Genomic DNA, 16,856 nt, shown 5'->3' with positions numbered 1-16,856 from the left:
ACGCAAGACTTTATTCTGAGCTTGAACAATAAAACAGCGGGTGTTCTTTTCACTGATGAGTCTTGAAATTGACGGCAACACAGCCTGATACATCAAACATGACTAAAAAGCTCCTTGGGCGTTCTTCTCACCTCTGACAAGAATGTTGGTAGATTTCTTTCCGGGATTGCCCACGTTGTTACTGGCAACGCAGCTGTAAACGCCAGCATCTTCAACGGTGATGGCCGGTATGGTGAGGGTTCCTCCATTGAGCACGCTCTTCTTTGGCAGCTCTTCTCCATTCCGTACCCACGACAGGGTTGGGTTGGGCTCCCCTCCGGAGATAATGCAGACCAGTGTCACCGTCTGGCCAGGGTTGGCCACGATGGGGTCTTCCACCAGTAGCTTAATAGTTGGGGAAGCTGGAACAAAAACAGGCAAAGTTTCAGATGAGAACTATTTCTTCCCCCAGACTTCTGGGAACTGACAACGTATCACTGTGAATCATGAATATTAATGCCGTATGGTTTTTATATAGTGGTAGAGACCGGGCCGGGTGAATTTTAGTGATGGCCCTGCTTGGAGCTAATGGGGTAATAAATCAAATGAAATCACATACCTACAGTAAATGAAGGCATACATTATCACTACACGACAGCTGATTTTAAAGGAAATTACAACAGTTTACGTGCAAATTTGTTAACAAGAAATACCAGAGGCATGATGGGTTCTAGAAGGTTCTTTGACAGGCGGTATGGTTCCATCCACAGAACCTTTCTATTGTACTAAAGGTTCTTTGTAGTGGAAAATGGTTCTATTGTATAAAATATAAGACAGAGAACATGTTCTTTAAGAACCCTAACTGAAAGGTTCTTTAAAGAACCAAACATGGTTCTTCTACGGCATTGATGTGAGAAACCTTTTATAAAGACTGTCATTATTATTTATTTTTGGCTGATGATTAACTGCCTAATGAATAATTGAGATTATGGCGATTAATCGTCTGTTTTATGACTCTGACAATTATTATTATTAATTGTCGTACAAATTGTCAAATATTTATGTGTGCCTCAATTTTTTACATAATTGACACAAATGATCGTAATTATTTTACGTAATTGTATTTGTCCTCAGGTATGTATAAAGACCTTACATAATGAAGCATTATGTTTTTATTACCATAGAATGAATTATTTATATCTAAATACCCAGTGGGTGGGGTTAGGGGAGGAGCTTCAGTAGTGCTTCTTTCTAAGAATCGTACGTTTTTTTTACGATTCACGATTCACGAATTAGCCACGTCGTACAATATTTACGAATTCCTGTTGGATCATTTTGGGTTATCTTTAAAAAAAGTTAGGTCAAATAATCAGGTCAGACTATCACTAATAATTGTATTAGCCTTTACAGCCCCTTTATTTTTACAGTGTAGTGCATTTACACAAAAAAGTAAATATTTTCTTTCTCACAGTGTGGACCCAAATAGATGTGGTACTCTGTCCCAGAATGCACCAGGTTTCCACATCCAATCTACCAACTCACATCCCCCTCAATCAAAGCCTTGCCCAACCGCTCCTCCCAAAGCAAAACCAGCATGCTGTGCTGTAAAGGCCTTCGAGTTGGCAAAGCAATCAGTCAAGGCACTGGATTTTGCTGCGATCATCATCATCAACCAACATGTTGCCAGAAATACGCTGAGAGACAGAAAAAGCGAGAGAGAAGGATGGCTCGAGAAAAAGCGAGAGTGGGGGGAGTGTGAACAGAAGATAGAAAAACAGAGACGGCCAGAGGAAAAGGTCTGCAGACTCTTTTCATTCTCTAATGGAATTCGTAAAGGTCAGGTCTTCACTGCGGTGGCACGAGGCCCACAGAGACAGATAAGAAGTACCGGGAGCCGGCGGGCCATTTCCTTAAGAATATGGTTTTGCCATGAACTGAATTAACTGTGAGGCCGGCGGTGGCAACATCAGCCTCGGGCAGTTTCTCCAGCCACCAACCACAGAAAAGGAAAAGTATGAGGCACGTCTTTAAACGTGATGGACATAACATACTCAATAAGACATGCACTACTCAAAGCTTGTTGATTATCAGACCACACAGCACTTGTCGTGACAAAAGCCTTAGGGCACTTCACTTTTAAATTGTCGGGCAGCTCAAATAAAGAGGAAGGTCTATGATAACAGACAACGTGGTAGACGGTAAAGGAGGTTTGATATGGCTTGCACCTGTTTTGTTGGTTAGTCGGAAGAGAACGCTTTTGTCAGGGATGCCACAGACGCTGCGGACAGAGGCGGTGCACGTGTAGTTAGCATAGTCCTGAGGACGCAGGTTCTTTAACTTGAGGATCTTGGTTTCGCCCTGCAAAAAAGAAAAAGGTTTTTGAGATTCTTAATAGTTTAAAAGGCTTTGGTTTGTATGGCAGTGAAAGTGCAAGTTCACCCAAAAATTTACTCACCCTCTTGTCATTTCAAACCTATATGGCTTTCTTATTCTTCAAAACACAAAAGAAGACATTTTGAAGAAAGTTGGTAACCGAACAGTGACGGTACCCATTTACTTGGTTTTATGTACATACAATGGAAGTAAATGAGTACCGTCGCTGTTCGGCTACCAACCTTCTTAAAGATATCTTCTGTGAAAGAAAGAAAGTTATACAGGTTTGAAACGACAAGAGAATGAGCAAATGATAACTTTATTTTCATTTGTGGATGAACTATCAATGTTGAATGTTGATTTTTCATGCATTACAAGTGAATAATGATCAGATGCTGTCAGCCTCCAAAAAGAAAATAAAGTGTATGAAAACATATTTTAGGTTTTTGAAGTCATACAGTATGAAACATTTGTGTAAGGAAAATACTGAAATTTAGTGCATAAGTAAAATACAAATAAAAGGCATTACAAGACATCACAAAGTTTAGCCTTATACTATTCGTTTATGGGGTTTAAGGGGGTCATATGGCACGAATACGTGTTTTTCTGTGTCTTTGGTGTGTTATAAGTTGCCCATGCATGTATTAGACACGTAGTCACACGCTTGCAGTATTCAACCAATCACAACGCACTGGTTAACTCGCCAATCATAGGACACCTCGCTTTTCAGAGCGATGAGCTTAGTAAAAATTCTGCGTGCGTGGAGATACAAACATACACAGTATGTGGAAAATAAAGCTATTTTGAACCTTAAATTGTGAATACACATTGTATTACATCTAAAACAAACGATCATGGATTTGGAATTATTTTTTGCTTAAACTAAGACTAACACTTCCAATTGACTATATATTGTGCACAAACAAATTCAACTCCATCAGTTATCGTGACACTACATTGTACGTATTTTCTGAACTTTGTGTGCCTGAATCTTCGGACATTACTTGTGTGGTGTTGATCCGCTCGCTAATCTGTGACACTGACAATGTTGTAGTGCATTCATTTCATATTCATAGTTCTGTGGGGGGTGATCGAAATGACGTGCAAAATCTCCTGTAAGTACACAGGCTAATGTTCCATGATTGATTCTCTGTGGGGAATAAAAAGATAGAAACGGGTCCTAAAATATCTTGTCTTCTGACTAATTACGGGGACGGGTTCACTGTGGGCTGATCTCTGTGCCATATCAGACGTGACAATAAGCTGTGTTTTGAAAGCACTTCTGTCAGATCTGATGTGCTCCCTTCTGGACCAGATAACACTTCTGTTGTCACGCCGCTGCTTGCTCTTTGTCTCTTGTGATAGTTTGTCTGTCTTTCATAATGAGAACTTTAAAGTAAGAGCAATGAAGTTCATCTGAGGCAAGTCATGCATTCATATTGAAGTTAATAGATGTTTAATTAAGAACTGATGTCAGCAATGACACCTAAAAAATTATTCTCAACATGACCGTGTCTGGATCGTTTTACGCATTTACACGTAAAATCAAGAAATTCCCCCCATTATACCCTCATAACTTTTATAATTGTTCCTAATCCATTTAAATGCACATCAAATACAGATGATCAGCATCTGTATGCAGTTCTCGTATACATTACCATTTTGCATAAAGACTGAACTAATATCTTACCTGTGTGAAAAACGGCTCATAGATCTCAACACCCTTGTCAGAACCCTGGGACAGAAACTCCCTTCCCCGTCTCCAGCTGTACCGCACCGGAGGATTAGAATTGGCAGCACACCGCAGGAACACTGTTCTCTCATAGTAGAACTGTTCCTTCGCCTCTCCTATACTCTGGTGGACGGTCACGATGGGGTCATCTAAATCTGAAATTCAAATGAGTAGGGTTGGTCACATTGTTCCAGAAATACCCTGATATAGACTTCTGTGGTGAAGGAGGTTTTAGATAATAAATTAATAGTGATAATAATAATAGTGCTGTACTTTAGAGTGTCTATGGGCACATTTAGAGAGCAAGAGACTTTAACACGTTCTTTATGTGATACCAAGTGCAGTACGCATGAGGATGACAGAAGTATGAATGTGAGTTATGACAGAATGTAGATAAAGGGAAAACTAGGACATGGGTAAACAAATACATTATATTTAGATTGAATGCTCAATTTATGAATGGCGCCTGCTAGATGCTCTAGTCTAGACGAACATGTATGGTAAAGAAATGGCTCTCACAGGGAAAGAAAATTGACCACTCTATTGCATAAATGACAAATAGTGATTTAAAGAGGATATCTGCAAAGTAGCTTATCTCGAAAAGCAACACATGGTTAGGGCTTCGATTAACAACAAAGTGGAAATTCAGATATACAACAACAAAGTGAAAAAACATATCTAACTTGTAAAAAGGCTTTGGCCAAATACATAAACTGAAGTAATTTATTGGATTGCTTGATCAGACAAAACTAACCTAATTTAAGAACTACTCTCATAAAACACTGACACTATTACACTATTAAAGCCAAGGTCATGATTTTGAATCCAACTTAAGGGACAATGTACTATACAAAACTTCTGTATCTTTGAAATTCACTTATTAAATATAACTTAACATTCCTACTTATTGAAAGCAGATGTTTTCACTGTATTTGCTTTGTATTAACCAAACAGTATGAAGTACATCTCAGCATTTCAATAAAATCTGTGTAACTGCCAAAGTTGATAAAATAAGGCTTCAATGGTCAAATTAAAATACAGCCACATTAATCACATTACGTTTTTGGCTTGAGTTAAAAAGAAGTAAATTGGTCATCAGAAAACTGGAAAAAAGTAATGAATGCATTACCATATATAATACATATATCACATAAACCATGCGTCCATCTGAACTTCTACACTTCAGTTATGAGTATTTTTAAAACAGTCATTTTTTTCAAGAGCGACAAAGATTACCATAGAGTGCTCCAGTGAGAAGTCATGTGCGTTTATTGTCCTCAAAGCTAAACCCTCATCTAAAAACCTTTCTCAGCCCAGAATAATCCTGACTCTCCAGCTATCAGTCAAACACACCTTTCAAAAACTTTACTCCTCCTGCTCTCTCCAGCAATGAATCAACATAACCTCACCGTAAATATTTAAAAGACAGTATTGACAGGACTTTTTGAGCGGCTGGTAAAATTTTAATACTGACTCAACCATTTTCCAGTATTTATTAGCATTAAAAAATCTCACCCCGATCAGTTAAAAAAATCAGTTATTTCAACTAGCTAAAAGGGACAATTCAAACAAAAATGAAACATTATTTCATTTACGTCATCATTTATGGACCCACATTTCACTTTCTATCTTCTGCAGAACACAAAAGAAGATATTTTGAAGAATGTTGTAAACAAACAACATTGGCTCCCATTGAATTTCCTTGTATGGACACGAAACAACAAAAACATTTTTAAAATATCTTCCTTTGTGTTCCACAGAAGAGAAGAGTCATACAGGTTTGAACATGAATAAATGATTGTAAACGTTTAGGAAAACTATCCTGGGCAGCTGTATTAGCGCAGTGTAGAACATCCGTTGAAACCGATGCTGGTCTAAACTGGCCTTTTCATCATGCCAGCTACTTGTTTAAGGCAAAAAAGCAGTCATATCTCAACCACCACTGATTTATTCATGATTCAGTGATGGAATTTTCAGAATAAAAGGTGGATTCAGATCACCACTCCTGGCCCAACATAAACACGATTTAAAATCAATACCTTTATTCCCCATTCACTTTAAACTAATGACTAGTGACTGGCGCCACACTTACAAGACAATACAGTCACTCCAAATCGAAGCGTTCGCTTGTTTATCGGCAGTATGTTGCCTGTTCTCTATCAATGACATGTATCTGGGCTTTGATCACTGCATTAGCGTGGCCAGGATCGATAAAAGCGAGTGCCCACCAGCCAACAGTCCACCGTGAAACTGGAATAAAAATGACAAGCTGAGGCTTGTTCTCTAATTCAAGGGTAATGACTTGCTCCTCACTGCCTCCCCACGGCAATGCCGCCTGCCACCGTCCATCGTTGCTCCTATTCATCTCTCTGAGCTACCGTAAATCACTTTACAACATCTATGGCTCCTACATGTCTGCGGGGAACACACGCAACACACAACTCCTTTTTTTGACAGGTCGTGATAGCTTTTGATGGTTTGATAGCAGACGAGTACACCTTTGAAACTTCTGGAGCTGACGTACTAACAGTGTCGCTTCTTTGTAGAATAATCCTCATTTTCATTTCAGTCAATATGCTCATTCATTAAGACTACCATTTAATGCATTTCGTCATCTGTTCAAACACATTCATTTGGAAAGGGCTGAGAGATGAATACACATACTGTACAGCGTGCATATATGGTGAGTCATAAAATAAATGTCACTGTCTGGTTTTTGAGGGCATAGAAACTGTGCTTGACAAAAAAACAATATGTCCTTCATTTAAACCCAGGTATCATCTGGTCTGATGATCATGTTAGGTAATGGATTTCAAACATAATGTTTTAATGGAACATGGAAATGGTTGGAATATACAGTGGAAATGCTTTCTATAATGACAGTGTGCATTTTTTACTAAAAGGATGGGAATTTATGATGTAACTAACGTTTTCTCTTAAATATCCAATGCTGAAGAAATAACAACTTGTTGCATTTAATTGACCTCAGTGTGTTGCCAAATAAGAACCATTTCAGGGTTTTCTTAATGGAAGAAATAAAAACAAAGACTTTAAAGTAATAGTTCACCCAAAAATATAAATTCTGTCATCATTTTCTCACTCTCTTATCATTTGAAATCTGTATGACTTTCTTTCTTCCGTAAAAACACAAAAGATAATATTTTCATGGCTAATCATGGCTGTTCCCATTGACATGCATTGGTATTGTGCCTATACAATAGAAATAAATGGGTACTAATATTCTTCAAAATATCTTCTTTTGGATTCTGCAGTAAGAATGAAAGTCATACAGTTTTGAACAAGAATGTGAGTAAATGGCATTTCACTAAGGCAGGTCACAGGTGGCAAAAATGCAATGCAGTGTATTAAATAACAAACAAAGGCAAATTTTGTAACACTTTATTTATTCATAAGGTATATAAGTAATAAGTTTACACAATATAACTAAATAACACCTATATTAATTTAGTTTGGTGTATTATTCAACATAATTATATTTAAAACTTTTAACTTAATATTTTTTGTCTTGAAACTTGGCAATGACTACGACATGCGTTGTTGCCTCTTTTTAGATAAATTGCTTGATGTTCCCCATTTGTAATTCGCTTGATTTAAGTCTCCCCATCCTGAAGTAAACCGTGACAATTCTATTTAGAGTCAGACATGACTGAACACTAAAAGTAAAACTTTCATTTCAGTCAATGTGTCTGATAAACTTAGTTACCACTTTGTCTGATTCTTTAGTGTATTTCTTTTAAATGAAAACACCTCTTATAAGAGTTATTCATCCACAAATTAGATTATATTGTTTACACTGTTTTTGCCGAGGATTGACAAAACCAAAGAAAAAATGCAGTCTACTATATTTTTAATATTTCAACATTCAATCCAGTCTGCAAGCACACTCTTTAAGCTACAAATGGTGCTGTAGATTCAGCAGTGAAATTGTTTTCTTGTGCTATAGCGTTGTCATTAACACATTATGTTCTACATCATTAAATGACCCCACAAGTGGATGAAATCTTTTGCATGTAGTTATTTAGCAGATGCCACTATCCAAAGTGCCTTACAGTACATTACATTTATTACTGGGACAATAATTGCTCAATGGCACAAAGGTTACAGCTCATTGCTAGCGTGGCTCAAAACAGGAGGTCAGAGTTTGGCTGGTATGCACGGACCAGTTATCGCCCGCTGGTTGATGCCGTAAATATACCATCTGCTTGCAAAAAGCATCATTCTTCACTAATGGCCATTCCCAAGCAGGCACGTATTAAAACATACATTCTTTCAAGCAAACTATGGACATTAACAAACGTGGCAGATTTCCAGTCATGTACTGCAATTGATATATAAGGGAACGCTAACAGAGTATTTTAGAACTCTAAGGTGTAAGCTAGAAACTACATTAACCCGTTTTGTTAGGAAACATTGTGCCAATATAGTGGTGTAATATATGGGATTTGTGCCAATGTCTCATTCCAAGCTGCATAGTGCAGTAAATGGGAGCTATATTAACATTCTAGCCTATTATAAACAATGCTGGAAGGTCATCCAGTTATTATTATAATTATAATTATTAACATTACTGTGTTCAAAACAACGTAATGAGGAAAGGATTCCAAATACAGTATGCTGCCTTTACTTATTTGCACAACCATGGTAGGAAAAATTGCTTTATAAATGTCTTCCTTCAGTTGAACACAAAAGAAGATATTTTGAAGAATGAAGGTAAAGAAAACAGCCCTGGGAAACGTTTTACCACCAGCCAAGAACTGTGTGGTTACAAGCATTCGTCCAAATATAAGAAATATATGATTTGGGACAACTCTGTGAGTAAAATGATGACAGAATTTAGATTTTTTAGCGAACTGTCCCTGTCTACTTTTTAGCAAAACTGATCTGAAGCACAACAAAAAGGTTCAGTAATACAGCAACGGCTATCGCTTTCAACTCAATTATTCTTGATTCATAACTTAAGGATTTAAGTGGAGTGCTGGATCAAGGTTGAGTATCTGTCTTAAAAACCTCAAGAAAGATGCATACACACTCAGCAAAGGCTAATCTCGAGCTATCGTTGACTCGCAGGAGTGCGTGTCAAGTGTTTGGTTTTCTGCTGACAGGCGGAAGAGCTTGTTAACTCACAGTAAACATCCACTCGGATGGATTTGATGGCTGGGGTGCCGAGGCCATTCTCAGCTTTACAGTAATAGCGGCCGCCCTGGTGCCTCTGGATGCGGGTTATGCGCAGCGTCTCATTGAATACGCTTGAGTCCTGGAAGCGGTCAGTAGCGCTGCCTGCTGTCTTGGTCCATCGTATCTAAACGTGAGGGTTGGGAGAAAAACAAAAAGAACATCGACTGAGTGGGAAAGAGAATATAAATAGGTAAAAAAGGACAGAATTCAATTACGAAATCATTTTTCAACTGTCAAGTACCCATCCTAAAGATGGAACAGCACTCGCATAAATCTGACTAGTCAATATTTCTTCTGAAACACAGGACATAAACTTCCCACACATGTGGATTCCAGAGAAGAATGGCTTAAAACCCACAGACAGCCCATTTTTTTTAGGAAACTGTTGGAGGTTAAGCATGTTATCACATTAATTAAAAACAGAAAAACTCATTATGATACTGGTGAGTATTTAAATATTTAATGGCATTTACAATTCATTTTTACTTCAGAGTATAACAGGATATTTATCATCCATCAAGAATTGTTTAGCTTATGAAAGTAAAAGTTCCTCACACACAAAAAAATATACAATATATTACAGTTTTATTATTATATTCTGTTTTTCAGAATGTATTATTTTTAGGTATATGTGTTTAGGTAAAATTATCTTTATTGTTTCATTATGTGAACTACTAAAAATATATCACATCTAATTTTGAGAAAGAATCGTAATTAAAAATCCTGAATCGATTTTTTATCGAATCGTGACACCAAGAATCGATATGAATCGAATCGTGAGGTACCAAAAGATTCCCACCCCTACTAAATTTTTTTAAATATCTCTTAGATTTAAAATAAAAATATTGTTTCTATTTGTATTTATATGCAAAATATGAAAACTGGAGAAACATGTGAAAATACCAGAAAAGATGCTCTGTATTTTTCCAGACCTTAAATACATTAAAGAAAACCAGTTAATATTCTCTTTTAACCACTAGAGCAGTAATACTGTACTTGTACAAACAAAAATTATCAGTTTGTTTTGTCACTTCTGAGGTTTGATTGTATGTATATTTTTAATGAAATGTATAATACAATATTTTTAATTAATGAAAAATAAAAAAAACATTTTTTCAAACCAAACTGCTTGTTGTTTCAACAAATTGTGTGGTAAAATATGAATTCTTAGGTTATTTTAAATCATTTTTTTTGGTCACACTTCATTATAGGGGGCAATTCTCGCTATTAACAAACCATTAACTACGACTTTTCCCCCAATAAACTCTTAACTTGTTGCTTATTAATAGTTAGTAAGGTAGTTGTTAGGTTTAGGTATTGGGTAGGAATAGGGATTTAGAATAAGGTTATTCAGAATATGTGCTTTATAAGTACGAATAAACAGCCAAGTAGCCAAAATAGGCATCTAATAACAACTAGTTAATAGTGAGAATTTCCCCCTGCCTATACTGAAGTGTTACCATTTTCTCACATTTGCATAAATATAATGTAAAATGTACATAAAGTATTATCGTAAGCATAAAATAAAAAATGATCATTCTTATTTTTTTATGGAGTATTGCAATTTTTATTGTAATACATGCATAATCTTTGCATGACGTATTTCTGATCACGAGGGTGGGACTATATTGACTGTTGAATGGCGAGATTTCAAACTTTCCAATTAATTACAGGACAAATATTTTCCAGGGCAAACAAACAAATATTGTGTATATATCTTATGTTTTTATCCTCGTGACCAACAAGCCATGCAAAAATACAGCATAGCCCTGAAGGAGGCTGGTGCTCAGCAGGGGCAGAGAGAGATAAAGATTGAGAGAGGTTGGTCTATAGCTCCCTGTACACTCTATCTGCCAACCAGCCAGACAAGTGGAGCAAATTGCCCATTCAGGCCTGGCTTGGCCTTACTGAGTCCTGAGTGAGACTTACTGTGTAGATGACCTACATTACAACAGAAGCCTCCTTTATCATCCCCGCCGCTCAAGAACCTGAGAGGCGGGACCAACTCAGCTTGAGTCCGGCTACACAGATCAATGCTCCGCCTTTCCCTTGCAAGCCCCAACATCCTCACCCCAAATATTAGCTCCTCTCTTATTTCATCAGATGCATTATCAGTCTTTTGCCCACCCGTAAGTCTGTTTAGAGTCCAATAGAGTCGTAACCTTTGGAAGTGAAAGAATGAAATCCGTTTCATGCTTTGCTGAGGATGGAGGATGGGCAGATTTGTTTACATACAAATTGGATGTTGGTCCGGAATAACGGCGTATTGGAATTCACGGGGCTTAGTTACGCTGGCTTTTCTTTGCGAGCTTGAACGGGAAGTAAGGCAACTAAAGAAAAGTGCTTAGTCCAGTATGTGTGCATGTGTTGAGGTATAGACTATAGCTGACAGCACACAAAGAGGAATTTTGAGTTTCAGGGGTGAGAAAGTGGAACAGGGGAATCATTTGTAGATTATGTGAGAACAATTCGGTTCAATACCCAGACTGAGAACGGACTGATCCTGAAGTCAAATTGTACTACATTCAGTGTCTTCACTTCATTTAAGACTTGAATGAGTGCATACAATCTACATTTTCTGTACGATTACTCTTAAAGGAACAGTAACATTAATTTATTTGACTCTTATTTCAAGTTCCTTAAGGGGATAGTTGTTTTTTTGTTGATCCAACATGTTTATATTGTCATACACATAGATTTAACTTGTATATTTTTACAAGACTCATTTCTACTGCTTCTTTGGTTTTACTCTTTGAATGAGGAATACAGACTACTGCCACCTGCTGGTGTAAGAAAGTTCACACGGGTGCAGAATGTATGTGCTTTGGTTGCTGGCTGTTTTTTGAGGTCATTTTTGTGTCCAATGCAGTTTGTTTGTTTTCAGCATCATTTTGGTACAGTCGTTATATGGCTTCACAAGACAAGGTAACACTGTGGCGTGCTGTGGAGATTACCAACCTATAGTTAACGGTATACATTTCTGTTTGGAAAATAACTGCAGACAGAAAATCTGCGGCAGAAAGAAGAAAGCAAACCATAAGGGTTTCAATGACTTGAGGGCGAGTAGGTGATGACATAAGTGTAATTTTCAAGTGAACTATTCGTTTAAATGTAATTCTGTTCGTTTTAATTAAATTATTTTGTACACTTGTGTGGATATTATACGGACATTAATAATGAGGGTATCAGCTACACCACAAAATGTTTGAGCAATTTAAATCCTCGCATTATAATGAGATTATTACTATCCCTCAGATTCAACTCAATGAGATCAAATAGCTCATTAAAAAGACATCTGCTAAGACTTCAAAAGTGTACAGACTAAATAAGCAACACAAATAAATCAAAAGTCTTAGAATATTTTTCTGTGTTAGCACAGATCATGATTCAAGCGATATGCTGGGGTGGGAGGCGATAACAATTTGAAGGCAACCCACTGTCTTCACAACCAAAGTGCCTCCATAAATAGTCACACGACTGTGGAAATGACAGGCCTCCAGACCTCATGTCATACACTACAGAGGAAATATTCAGGGGAAAGGAGGGATAGGATTTTTTTTAGATTGCAGTCACCGCTTTAGACGGCGCGGTCCGCCCACAGTTTGCTCGCTAACCGCCTGATGCATATTGCACACAAAACTGGGAAAGCACTTATCTGATGTCTGACTTACATGGGTTAATAATGTACTCTAATCTGAGTCTCTGTATACTTTTCATGGGTTTTCTGCACAAATGCTCTCTGACATTCTTCTAATGTTTTCATGCCTGTCCATTATTTTGGTATATCCGATTACTTTAAATAACAAACTGATTGATAGTTGTACATCTCATATGTGTAATACATGTTTACATGTCATAAACATGTAATTTACAGTCATAAACCCTTCCAGTATACAAGGGTGGTTCTTCACAAGTGGAGTGTTTTTTCACATTTTATTATAGGTTTCTTAATATTGCTATGCAACTTTTATTTTTAGCTTTTTTATAGATTTTTTTGGCATTTTATTATGTATGTATTTATTTTTATATTTTGCTTTATAAGTTCTTTATAGTGTTTCTATATATGCTTGTGTCATGGTTCCGCCTCACCATGTCAGGTATTTCTTGGTCTTGAGGCGGAATCAGACAGGATCTCTTGTTTTATGTAGGAGAGAGACTATTTTGGCACCTATTAGTTGCCATACTCTCTCTCCGGTCTTGTCTTGTTTATTGTAGTTTATTGTAGTTTATTGTAAATTAAATGTCAAGTGTTGTTCTTAATTTAGTCTAGTCTAGTTAGTTCATGTTCCTGCTGTTATGTTTTGTTCTGTTAACCCCTCGTGGGTGTTTGTTTTGTATCTATTATTTATTAAAGTCTGTTAACCCGCGTTTGGGTCCTCTGTCCCTCACCACACACGTCCATGACATGCTTGTACAAATAAATGTTTTTTATTTCAGATTTTTGTTTTTTAGTTACTCACCTAAAACATACTTCACTTGAGGAAACATTTCTAATTGTTGATTAGTTTACATAATCTGCCATTAATTCATATAAATGTTTTCAAAGCTTTAGTTGACTATAAAAACCTTGCTGGCAAGTTTAAGTTGCCACACACAGCAGACCTTTGGTTTGGCAAAGAAGGCTAAGGGTTCATACAGACATCGTATACTGAAGGACTTTTAAGGACTTCCAGGAAGAAATTTGAAGCACTCATGAATTCCAGCAACAATTTACGAATGATTTACAAACTAATGTGTTTGTGTTTTATGAAAATGGCCTACTGGCTTTTTATTTATGCGGTTTTTAAGTTAAGTAGTAACAGTGCACATACACCATTTTTTCACTGTAAACAGGGCCTGAATTACGCTTTCAACCCATTACTCAGTCACTCCGACCGTTTTCTCGTCGTTAAACTAGCAAAAGTGGATGACAATAGGGACCAAAAGCTGTATAGGACAGATGAAACTCTGGAGGTCAGATAATAATGTGTTGCTATCAGTCGCTGTTGAGTTGATGCTATGAGTTAAATTGTTCAATGGTACGTGCGCTACAGTTTCCCAGGCTGGGCAAAAAGACATTCTGAACTACACTGTAAAAAAATTATCTGCATATGACATCACTTCAGAAGCAGTTTGTGCAAATATTTATTAATTATCAAATAAATGAAACACTGAAATTATTTTGTATTTTAATTTACATTACCTTCAAATAATCTAAGCACTTTTCAAGTACCTCTTCATAAACATGGCTGTTTTCAAGGTTTTATAAATGCTAATTTATGTACTTTAAGCACCTTGTACGAACCCTGTGGCTCGTAACCCAAAAATTCTTGAACACATTCAATAACATAATATTGCATTTCATAATAGTCAATGATAACATAATATACTGTATACACATCATTTTTTGTTTAAAAAGTCTTTCACTGTCATTTTAAAGCAGTTCAGGGCTTTAGGCTGCCTGAGTCAGGAATCTGATGAGAGTTGAGAGACGAAGGGCTCAGTATGTCAAATGCAGACAGAATGCCCATAAAGAGCTCTATATATAGCCTCCAGCACCCTCGGTCTATCACAAAGCAGTCCCGGGCTTCTCCTGCTCTGGCTCTCATTGTCTGTGGGAGGGGCTGAAACAAAAGAACTGGCAAACCTTAGAAAAGGGTATTTAAAGGCTCACGGTAATTACTGATTAATGTTCCTCAACGTGAATTAAGATTTGACTGCCGGATGGCCAGAAAGCGGCTTCAGATGACCCTGATGCTAATTTGACTGAGAGAGATTTTGGAGCAGAGCCACACATAATCATTCATTAAGACACACAGCGTGTGTGTTTAATCTGAATTATCAAGAGTTCAAGACTAAGAACACCAAGAGCTAAGAACTCTTTTGTCTTTAGGAGTCTAATCATCTGTCATTTACATCCAGCCATTCATTCAGTCTGTTTACTGGTTGCGTCCGTTCTGTATTCAACAATAAAAAATTGATTGATTTATAGAAATAGATTTAAACAATGTGGGAGAAGATATGAACTTCAAAATAAAAGTCATTCAAGAATTGGAACCACAACAACACATAAATAAAACCCCAATGTTTGTTTACATTATTGTAAATAATGCAATTTAAATATACTCATAGTTCAATTAAAATTTGTATGAATTTGGACACCAGGACTATATGTATTTAGTTTACATAGTTCCTATGCCTGAAATCACTCACTTCAAGGACTATATACTATTTAATCAGTTTGTGTAATGAGTCGTATGTGCAAAAACTCAGTATGCAAAACACAGTAGGCAAGACATATCCAGATGGTCTACTACTTTGGATGAGATTTTTCTCTATGCATCGGATATACACTTCTATCCCACGAATGCACAGCAGCTGGGGAGATACCAAAAAGGTTTCTTTAAGTATAGGTCATAGGTACCAATAAATGTATTCCTTGTGGTTAAATTCCACTTAAAATATAATTCATTTAGTTCAGTCACAGTATATATATATTAGGGCTGGGCGGTATGACCAAATTCTTTTATAAAAGTGTTTTCCAGATTTATACCAGTTTCCCAGTACATGGCGGTATTTTTTTAACCACATTTTCTACTGATTGAGAGAGGAAATAGTGCTGTTGGTTGAATTAAAATGCAATCATGGTGAAAGTGACAGTATCCCCTATCATAACTGCAAAGTTTAGACTTCTTTAACAACTGAATAGGATGCAAAGGTAAATTGCATACATATTATTTAAGCAAATAAATAGAGAACAGGGCTGGAAATGAACTTTTTTCATTGGAAGCACTGGTGCTCACAACTTCATGAGTTGGGAGCATCCACCTTCATGATTTCCTGAAATCATATTTTTTAATAGTAAAACAAAGGCTTTAATTAGATATGTGAGAGGAAAACAATCGCATCACGCTGTCAATCTTCCTTACTGACCCTTATTTCTCATCATAGGATATAGAGAAACAGTTCAAACTAAAAACACATCAAATCATATGCTTATATTGAGCAGATATGAGGGGAACACTTTGTTTAGGCGACATACACCGGTAATGCGGTATTTAAAAAATTCATATCATAACAAAAGCACACACCGTTATTCGGTTTGAACCGGTATATCGCCCAGCCCTAATGTATATATATATATATATATATATATATATATATATATATATATATATATATATATATATTTGTACCTAAAATAGCTTATGATAACACTTTATCAGCTTTGCTCATTGAATGTTTGCACGGTTTTACAAGTTGAATGAATGTCAACTGCTGCTATAGTATGTTCTCTGACTGCATAGACTTAGAGAGATCTGGAAATACTGTATATTATTCAGAAGTTTACTCAGTTTAATGTGCCAAAAATAAGGATGGCAAGATTGCTTTAAAGCAAAAAATGTAGATTCATGCACGCACACGGCGAACGAGTCAGCAAAAGCCAGAGATGAGACATCGCTACAAGTTCATTTATTCAAAATGAGGCCGCCAGCAGAAATATTCTAACTATTTACAATGAGGACTGGGAGGAAAAAGCAACGCAGAGCTTATAAAATGAGGCAGGTTTCCTCAGCCAAAAACGTCTCAGCGACTG

The 16,856-nt window shown here is 36.7% G+C and overlaps 1 protein-coding gene across 2 annotated transcripts in view; it reads right to left on the bottom strand.

The window, feature by feature from the left end:
- Nucleotides 1-16,856, bottom strand: part of mdga2a (MAM domain containing glycosylphosphatidylinositol anchor 2a) — a 117,633-nt gene that overhangs the window by 60,021 nt on the left and 40,756 nt on the right. For both annotated transcript variants that reach the window (XM_056768729.1, XM_056768730.1), the window contains 4 exons: nt 9,230-9,404; nt 4,043-4,239; nt 2,205-2,337; nt 132-401 (listed from right to left, as the gene is read on the bottom strand). In XM_056768729.1, coding sequence (XP_056624707.1) covers nt 132-401; nt 2,205-2,337; nt 4,043-4,239; nt 9,230-9,404 — 775 coding nt within the window. The remainder of the gene's footprint in view (nt 1-131; nt 402-2,204; nt 2,338-4,042; nt 4,240-9,229; nt 9,405-16,856) is intronic.

The sequence above is a fragment of the Triplophysa dalaica genome, chromosome 15, assembly GCF_015846415.1.
Source record: "Triplophysa dalaica isolate WHDGS20190420 chromosome 15, ASM1584641v1, whole genome shotgun sequence".
NCBI classification, from domain to species: Eukaryota; Metazoa; Chordata; class Actinopteri; order Cypriniformes; family Nemacheilidae; genus Triplophysa; species Triplophysa dalaica.
Note: the sequence above shows the minus strand (reverse complement) of the source record. Positions and strands in the feature narration are given on the sequence as shown.